At 44.5% G+C, this 9988-nt stretch overlaps 2 protein-coding genes across 2 annotated transcripts; both read right to left on the minus strand.

Moving 5' to 3' along the window:
- Positions 1–236: 236 nt before the first annotated feature.
- LOC121572537 (guanylate-binding protein 1-like) lies at positions 237–7799 on the minus strand. Its single transcript, XM_045212030.1, has 8 exons — positions 7785–7799; positions 7377–7632; positions 6617–6859; positions 6226–6506; positions 5901–6113; positions 5532–5634; positions 5168–5241; positions 237–1165 (listed from the first exon to the last, which is right to left on the minus strand). The coding sequence occupies exons 1-8, from the start codon at positions 7797–7799 to the stop codon at positions 692–694; spliced, it is 1659 nt and encodes a 552-aa protein (XP_045067965.1). The 3' UTR covers positions 237–691.
- Positions 7800–8881: 1082 nt separating this feature from the next.
- LOC121571745 (guanylate-binding protein 3-like) lies at positions 8882–9501 on the minus strand. The gene is made up of 2 exons (XM_041883401.2): positions 9330–9501; positions 8882–9140 (listed from the first exon to the last, which is right to left on the minus strand). The coding sequence occupies exons 1-2, from the start codon at positions 9499–9501 to the stop codon at positions 8926–8928; spliced, it is 387 nt and encodes a 128-aa protein (XP_041739335.2). The 3' UTR covers positions 8882–8925.
- Positions 9502–9988: the final 487 nt, after the last annotated feature.

Raw genomic sequence — 9988 nt, forward strand, 5'->3', positions numbered from 1 at the left:
CCTCTTGTTGTCCTGCTGCTGATGTACTCTTGTTTGTATTTGATTAAATTGATATAAGGTGACTGAAAAACAGGATGTGTCTCTTTTTCATGTGAATGCCTGTGCTTATGTTTCCATGTAGAGATTCAGCTGGGGGTGTTCAGCTCATCAGTTCTCCCCATTGATCAATATCTCTATTAAAACAAGCTTAGCTTTATCCATTTTCACTATCAGAGAAAATATGAAAAGTTATCGAATAGAGATGAAGCAAGGTTTATTCAAACAACAATCTCAAAAGATGATAATGGTCAACCCTTAAGTGAAAAGCGCGTTGAATATGAGCAGTTCCATTCTAGCCTTACGTGTAATATAGAACACATTTGACCTCTAGACAAGTTCAGCAAGCTCATTTATTTTACCCTACATCCAAGAACAAAAGAAAGCACACATCTTAACTCTCCAATTCTAAGACTGATCTATAATAACATTTAATAATATTTAAAGGTTATCAGAATGAGAAATTAATGGTTATAAACTGAGGAACTGACTTCTGTGAAGTGACAGCTGGTTTGGCCCCATTGTACCATTGTTGCACAGCAGTGTTTCTGTTGCACTATTTCCTAGTAGTTTACTGGGCTCTTCTGGTTAATGATGAGACTGGAGAAAGGTGTGGCTGCTGATCTGGACCATTGACCATTCTCTGGCGCATCCTTTAGAACTCTGAGCCAGGGCTTTTGCCAGTTGTACCTGTGTTGACTTTGGGCAGAGTTTTATTGTCTTTAGAGTTGCTAACTGCTCCCATTTTGAGTTTGGGCGTGGTCGTCTTGTCTTGCTTGAGTGTCATGCGCTCCATATCAGGGATACTGCCAACATTACCTGATTTGAGTTTGAGAGTGGATCTGACTCGCTCCTTTATCACAACTGCTTTGCGTTTCTCACAGGCTTTCCTATAGTTAAAGTAGTGACCTAAGCCATTGCTGACACTCTCTATGACACCCTGTGCTATGGCTCTGAAGTTACAAGACTGCCCTTCCTTCTCCTCGCGCTTGGCCTCCTCCTTCTCTCTCAGGCTCTGTATCTCCTCCTTCTTGGCTGCCTCTTTCTCTGTGAAGCCCTTAGCCATCAGCTTTTCCTGCTCATGGAGCTTGCTATCTATCGCTCTCTGGTGGGTTGGAGGGAGAGGTTTTTTTGGGGGGGGGGGGCGTCTTGGATGGTTGAGGGGCAGCTGTCGGGGGATCTTGGAGGGTTGTTGGCCTGGCGGTTGGGAGCTTGGGCCGGTGGCCGATAGGTCGCTGGTTCGGGTCCCCATTTTGACTTGGTGGGAGATCTGTCGACGTGCCCTTGGGCAGGGCGTTGACCCTGGTTGATTTTGTGGGTCGCTGTGGATGGGAGTCTTTTAGATGACTGAATGTAATGTAAATGTTGAGTGGCTTCACTGCAGGTAGATTGTATGTTTTAATATTCAATAAAATAAATAACAAAAATAACAAAAAGATAAGCGTCAGGCAACGAAGGCATAAATGGGGTTTTCCAGATGCGAGTCAGTAACAGACTACTACTACTTACATAAACACTAACAGATTCAAAGTGAATTCAAAACAATGTATTTATATATAAACTCATATGCATTTTATATACAACTTCAGAGATTGGTTATGTTTTCAAATGAAATAATATCCATATGAATTATATTTTGCTTCAATAGACAACGTTCTCAAAGAATATAAGACATAAATAGTATACTGATCAAAAATATGAACGCAACATGTAAAGTGTTGGTCCCATATTTCATGAGCTGAATTAAAAGATCCCAGAAATTTTCCACACGCACAAAAAGCTTATTTCTCTCAAATTGTGTGCACAAATTTGTTTACTTCCCTGTTAGTGAGCATTTCTTCTTTGCCAAGATAGTCCATCCACCTGACAGGTGTGGCATATCAAGAAGCTGATTAAACAGCCTGATCATTACAGAGATGCACCTTGTGCAGGGGACAATAAAAGGCCACTCTAAAATGTGCAGTTTTGTCACACAACACAATGCCACAGATGTCTCAAGTTTTGAGGGAGCGTGCAATTGGCATGCTGACTGCAGGAATGTCCACCAGAGCTGTAGCCAGATACAGTGGGGAGAACAAGTATTTGATACACTTTCGATTTTGCAGGTTTTCCTACTTACAAAGTATGTAGAGGTCTGTAATTTTTATCATAGGTAAACTTCAACTGTGAGAGACGGAATCTAAAACAAAAATCCAGAAAATCACATTGTATGATTTTTAAGTAATTAATTTGCATTTTATTGCATGACATAAGTATTTGATACATCAGAAAAGCAGAACTTAATATTTGGTACATAAACCTTTGTTTGCAATTACAGAGATCATACGTTTCCTGTAGGTCTTGACCAGGTTTGCACACACTGCAGCAGGGATTTTGGCCCACTCCTCCATACAGACCTTCTCCAGATCCTTCAGGTTTCGGGGCTGTCAATGGACAATACGGACTTTCAGCTCCCTCCAAAGATTTTCTATTGGGTTCAGATCTGGAGACTGGCTAGGCCACTCCAGGACCTTGAGATGCTTCTTACGGAGCCACTCCTTAATTGCCCTGGCTGTGTGTTTCAGGTCGTTGTCATGCTGGAAGACCAGCCACGACCCATCTTCAATGCTCTTACTGAGGGAAGGAGGTTGTTGGCCAAGATCTCGCGATACATGGCCCCATCCATCCTCCCCTCAATACGGTGCAGTCGTCCTGTCCCCTTTACAGAAAAGCATCCCCAAAGAATGATGTTTCTAACTCCATGCTTCAAGGTTGGGATTGTGTTCTTGGGGTTGTACTCATCCTTCTTCTTCCTCCAAACACGGCGAGTGGAGTTTACACCAAAAAGCTATATTTTTGTCTCATCAGATCACATGACCTTCTCCCATTCCTCCTCTGGATCATCCAGGTGGTAATTGGCAAACTTCAGAAGGCCTGGACATGCGCTGGCTTGAGCAGGGGGACCTTGCGTGCGCTGCAGGATTTTTATCCATGACGGCGTAATGTGTTACTAATGGTTTTCTTTGAGACTGTGGTCCCAGCTCTCTTCAGGTCATTGACCAGGTCCTGCCGTGTAGTTCTGGGCTGATCCCTCACCTTCCTCATGATCATTGATGCCCCACGAGGTGAGATCTTGCATGGAGCCCCAGACCGAGGGTGATTGACCGTCATCTTGAACTTCTTCCATTTTCTAATAATTGCGCCAACACGTGTTGCCTTCTCACCAAGCTGCTTTTCTATTGTCCTGTAGCACATCCCAGCCTTACATTTACATTTTACATTTTAGTCATTTAGCAGACGCTCTTATCCAGAGCGACTTACAGTTAGCGCATACATTATTTTATCGAACCCACAACCCTGGCGTCAAACGCCATGCTCTATCAACTAGCTACATCCCTGCCGGCCATTCCCTCCCCACCCTGCGACGCTGGCCAATTGTGCGCCGCCACATGGGTCTCCCGGTCGCGGCCGGCTACGACAGAGCCTGGATTCGAACCAGGATCTCTAGTGGCACAGCTAGCACTGCGATGCAGTGCCTTAGACCACTGCAGCCTTGTGCAGGTCTACAATTTTATCCCTGGTGTCCTTACACAGCTCTCTGGTCTTGGCCATTGTGGAGAGGTTGGAGTCTGTTTGATTGAGTGTGTGGACAGGTGTCTTTTATACAGGTAATGAGTTCAAACAGGTGCAGTTAATACAGGTAATGAGTGGAGAACAGGAGGGCTTCTTAAAGAAAAACTAACAGGTCTGTGAGAGCTGGAATTCTTACTGGTTGGTAGGTGATCAAATACTTATGTCATGCAATAAAATGCAAATTAATTACTTAAAAATCATACAATGTGATTTTCTGGATTTTTGTTTTAAATTCCGTCTCTCACAGTTGAAGTGTACCTATGATAAAAATGACAGACCTCTACATGCTTTGTAAGTAGGAAAACCTGCAAAATCGGCAGTGTATCAAATACTTGTTCTCCCCACTGTAACTAAATGTTAATTTCTCTACCATAAGCCGCCTCAAACGTCGTTTTAGAGAATTTGGCAGTACGTCTAATTGGCCTCAACACTGCAGACCACGTGTAACCATACCAGCCTAGGATCTCCACATCTGGCTTCTTCACCTGCGGGATCGTCTAAGACCAGCCACCCGGACAGCTGATGAAACTGTGGGTTTGCACAACAGAATAATTTATTCACAAACTGTCTCAGGGAAGCTCATCTGCGTGCTCGTCTCCCTCAACAGGGTCTTGACCTGACTGCAGTTTGGCGTCGTAACCTTCTTCAGTGAGCAAATGTTCACCTTCGATGGCCACTGGCACGCTGGAGAAGTGTGCTCTTCACGGATGAATCCCAGTTTCAACTGTACAGGGAGACAGCATGTATGGTGTCGTGTCGGCGAGCAGTTTGCTGATGTCAACGTTGTGAACAGAGTGCCCCATGGTGGCGGTGGGGTTATGGTATGGTCCGGCATAAGCTACTGACAATTTGAATGCACAGAGATACTGTTACGAGATCCTGAGGACCATTTTCGTGCCATTAATCCGCCGCCATCACCTCATGTTTCAGCATGATAATGCACGACCCCATGTCGCAAGGATCTGTACACATTTCTTGGAAGCTGAAAATGTCCCTGTTCTTCCATGGCCTGCGTACTCACCAGACATGTCACCCATTGAGCATGTTTGGGATGCTCTGGATCGACGTGTACGACAGCTTGTTCCAGTTCCCGCCAATATACAGCAACTTCGCACAGCCATTGAAGAGGAGTGGGACAACATTCCACAGGCCACACTCAACGGCCTGATCAACTCTATGCAAAGGAGATGTGTAAGGCTGCATCAGGCAAATGGTGGTCCCACTCACCAGACATGTCACCCATTGAGCATGTTTGGGATGCTCTGGATCGACGTGTACGACAGCTTTTTCCAGTTCCCGCCAATATACAGCAACTTCGCACAGCCATTGAAGAGGAGTGGGACAACATTCCACAGGCCACACTCAACGGCCTGATCAACTCTATGCAAAGGAGATGTGTAAGGCTGCATCAGGCAAATGGTGGTCACACAAGATACTGACTGGTTTTCTGATCCATGCCCCTACCTTTTTTTTAAGGTATCTGTGACCAACAGATGCATATCTGTATTCCCAGTCATGGTAAATCCATCTCCGCCCGTTTCTCTTCAGCAGCCTTCTTCTCCTGCTCCAGCACAGCTGATCTCTCCTTCTCCTCTGCAAGGTGCAAAGGAAGAGTTGAGGTAGGAAAATACTCTAGCTTCTAGACTACTCATGTTCTCTCTCATATGGAGGCAACAGACAGCCCCTGATCTTTTCCAAGTTCTGGAGTAGGCCATAAGTTTTAGGTTAAACTTTAGCCCGCATACGTACTCTTTCAAACATCCCAGATCTATGTTGACTTAGTGCATGTGCAAGATTATCACCAATTTATTGTGAGAAGTCACTCCAACCAAAAACCTGAATTCAACCAGAAAATAACATCCCATGCTATATTTTGGACTTACTGTGGATCTTTTTCTCATTTTCGGTCAGTTTTTTGTCAGCTTGCAGAATGGAACTCTTCTCTAGACTCTTCTCCTTCAGGAATTGCTCCAGAATATCCCCAGTCTGCAGAAAACACCCCCAAAGGCTACATGTTTATCATTGTTTGATGTTTCTGGTATGATGTTGTAGAATGCCTAAAAATACATGATGGAAGCTACTGTAAATCATAACATAACAGTAACATTAGAGGTTGATAGAAAGAACAGCAAGTCATCTACGACATTGAAACTGAGTGGATCGGCCTGAAAGATGAGAACAGCTCCAGTGTTCAATATGGATTTTTTGATGTATGTTTCAGCCCTAGCAAGGATTCAGTTCGAAGCTCTTACCCTAACTCCTTTTTCGGGCTCAGCCCGGTACTGTGCCACCATGTTGTCATAGTGATTGCAGTAAAGCTCATATCCTCCAGGTGTGGCGTAAATCCCCTCCTTAATCTTCTGGGCCATCGGAGTAGACCGTTTCTCCAGAAGGGCCGCACACTTCTTCTCTGAGGCATCCTCGTTCTGGAGGAGAAGGTCAGCGTAGTGCTTTGCAATGGCCACCTGTAAGAGTTGAGACTTGTTTAGGGAAGCACTTGTAAAAAGTGGTCCTTGACAGAGTTAAGAACTAAGTCAGTGTTTGTCCCAGGCACAGATCTCAAATGATGACGCTTACCGCTAACGCTTTCAAGAAATCCCAATTTTTGTCTTTGAAAGATCGGTTCATGAACGCCTGTATGGCCTGGTGGTCTGAGCGGAGGTGATGAGTTGAAATCTGACCCATGTCCACTGGGAATAAGGCCTTTACCACCTCCATGCCCCTCTGGTACACCGCCAGGCCCTCATCCACAGCAGCCTGGTTCTCAATTTGAGCCATGGCCAGCACCGCATTCTCCAGACAGGGCACAGGGCCTTTGGCTATGGTCTCCACATAGGTGTTAACCAAGTGGCCAAGCACTGCAATCAGTTAGGGGCGGGAAGAAAAATATAAGTGTATACATTTGGTGGGACAATAACATAGGCTACATTCAATGCATCTGTGCAGAATCTGCAGATATTTGACTTACTTCTTCCGGTAACTTTGTGGCCCCCTTTCACAGTTTTTGTACAGCTCTCCTGGGAAATGAAACGGCAGAAAGTATCTGCAACCGTTCGGAAGCTTCCACAGAGGTCAACCTCATCCATGGAATCCAGGCGGGGCATGTTGGCAGGAGTTGTAGGGGTGGGGAATACAAAGCACTTGCGCGAGGGGAAGTAGTTCCGGATGCACTCTCGTGGGAGGTTGTACATCAGGTTCTTTCTACCCCCACCTGAATGATAGTCAGCATTCACCATTATAGTAGACATTACAAAATTTTTAGGGCTGGTTTCCCAGATACAGATTAGGCCTTATCCTGGGCTGGACAAAAAAGTGTGTTCAATGGAGAATCTCGTCTGGGAGGCCTAATCTGTGGCTGGGAGGCAGGCCCTTAAAGTTCACCATCCAAAAACACAATCATTAACAGACAAGCATATCAAGAGATATGCTTCAATTAACATAATGTAGAATACTTTATGACCAATAAACAAACCGGATAAAATAATGTCATTAACTTTATTAGTCTGTTTGATTATGAGTGTAATCCGACAATACATTTTCATAGGAATTATTTAATAATAGGTCATTTAGACACAGTCAGAGCCAATATCAATCATCTTGTTTTTCAACCCCTATGTTCTTTGTGAGATAATGTTTATTCCAACTGTATAACTGTTCATGGTGCACTATTCTATGGAGAGACATTGTGCACAGTTGATCATTGGGGTGGTGGCTAGTGCTAATATCACCTTTTCTGAGTTCCAGGGAATGCTCCAGATACCCATCTTCGGTGACGTTTCTGCCATCGATCTCGAGTAGTAGAGTGAAATCTCTGATTGCCCACACAAAATGAGGAAAGAACTGCACAAACTGGGTGTCCCCTCCTTCCTCCTCATTGTGAGAGGATGAAGCTGCACTGGAAGAATTCACCTTGATCCGCTCTGTTAGCTCACTCACATATCTATAGGGCCGGTTGAGGATTGACTGATGAAAGCTACAAAAGGTCTAAACAAAACAATGTGTGTCAGCATTGCCTGCTACAGTTGTACAAGGACTTGCTGTACAACAGTTATAGCAAAGAAGTTTCCGTTTCTTTTTGAATGGACTGTGTCCACATGCACTGAGTGACCCCTAAGGGAATGGATCCAACAAAGTACAGTGTGTTCCAACATTCTGCAAACACGTAATTAACGCTGTCAGTAACACAATGTATTGCTTTGGGTCTATAAGGACATATTGCTCAGCGTCAAATAAATATACAAACATACAGCACTTTCACTTTCAATATGAGAGGGACTTCCAAATTTCTGCCCTGCTAGAGCTGCTCAGGTGAACTGTAAGTGTTGTTATTATGAAGTGGAAACGTCTAGGAGCAACAACACAACGGTTCAGCCGCGCAATGGTAGGCCACACAAGCTCACAGAACGGGACCACCGCGTGCTGAAGCGCATAGCGCATAAAAATTGCCTGTCCTCAGTTGCAACACTCACTACAGAGTTCCAAACTACCTCTGGAAGTAATGACAGCACAAGCACTGTTCATCGGGAGGTTCATGAAATGGGTTTCAATGGCCAAGCAGTCGCACACAAGCCTAAGATCAACATGCGCAATGCCAAGCGTTGGCTGAAGTGGTTTAAAGCTCGCCGCCATTGGACTCTGGAGCAGTGGAAATGCATTCTCTGGAGTGATGAATCTGGCAGTCCGACAGACGAATCTGGGTTTGGCGGATGCCAGGAGAACGCTACCTGCCCGAATGCATAGTGCCAACTGGAAAGTTTGGTGGAGGAGGAATAATGGTCTGGGGCTGTTTTTCATGGTGTGGGCTAGGCCCCTTAATTCCAGTGAAGGGAAATCTTAACGTTACAGAATACAATTACATTCTAGACGATTCTGTGCTTCCAACTTTGTGGCAACAGTTTGGGGAAGGCCCTTTCCTGTTTCAGCATGACAATGCCCCCGTGCACAAAGCGAGGTCCATACAGAAATGGTTTGTCGAGATAGGTGTGGAAGAACTTGACTGGCCTGCACAGAGCCCTGACCTCAACTCCATCACACACCTTTGGAATGAATTGGAACGCTGACTGCGAGCCAGGCCTAATCGCCCAACATCAGTGCCCGACCTCACTAATGCTCTTGTGGCTGAATAGAAGCAAGTCACCGCAGCAATGTTCCAACATCTAGTGGAAAGCCTTCCCAGAAGAGTGGAAGCTGTTAAAGCAGCAAAGGGGGACCAACTCCATATTAATGCCCATGATTTTGGAATGAGATGTTCGACGAGCAGGTGTCCACATACTCTGGTCATGTAGTGTATGTGTGTTTAGAAATGTGTTCACTGTGCTGGATTATTAATGTGGATTGTAAAGAGACTGAACTTTGACCTCTTACCTTCTCCACGTCTCCCAGCCCCTCTGTATCCAGCAGCACTAGGGTGTGATCTCTTTTTTCAGGATGAGGCACACACCACATCCAGATTCCCTTAGTCTTGGATTGGATGGTGGCTCCCAGGGCAAAACCTAAATCAACATTTCAAAGACCATTTTAAAAAGAACAAAATTGAATACATTTTTTATTTTTAAACAAATGCACTGATGCAAAACATATTTTCAATGAATTGGGAATTGAATATTGAGGCACAGATGACGCCCAAACCAGTTTATGAATTCAGATATGTCTCTCAGCATCAGTCAGTCTCTCTGTCTCACCTTTTCTCTTTCCAGCCAGCTTGTTCATGAGGTAGGACTTGCCAGTGCGGTACAGCCCTACCACTGCCACCACTACGACTTGCTGGTTCAGTCCCATCAGGTACTTGATGGCCCCAGGAACTACATGAAGCTCGCCGTCGGCGTTTTCGACCAGGCACATTGGGGAATCCATGGTCAAGTGGCTTCACAGGATGATTACCCTACAGCTCCCAGAAATATTCAATCTATAATAAAATGATTAATTAAATATAGTTCAGGTGAATGATTGATATAATTATCGATTCCTTCTATAAATTAAGCTCACAATGTGAATATAGCCTAGCCTATGCAGTAGTCCTATGTAAAAAATATTATTAAGAAGGTCTGCACAATTAAACAGCCTGGCCATATGCATAGAAAATATTGTTAATGAAGTAAAAATATTGTCCAATCGTCAGCTTCAATTTCATTACGAAATTCGTCTTCAAACATTTAATTGTTTCCTGCTATGGAAAAGCATTCGTCGATCGTAGCCTACTCACATAAACGACTTCTCCAAAAGCCCGCTTCAAACCAACTGTAAAATGACAAAACGGACGCCGCACTTTAGAGTATCTATTTAAGGGGGTTTCCACTAGTTACCACAGCCACAAAGTCTAAATAGTCTATAATCATACAAT

The sequence above is a fragment of the Coregonus clupeaformis genome, chromosome 40 (genome assembly GCF_020615455.1).
Source record: "Coregonus clupeaformis isolate EN_2021a chromosome 40, ASM2061545v1, whole genome shotgun sequence".
In the NCBI taxonomy this organism is placed as follows: domain Eukaryota; kingdom Metazoa; phylum Chordata; class Actinopteri; order Salmoniformes; family Salmonidae; genus Coregonus; species Coregonus clupeaformis.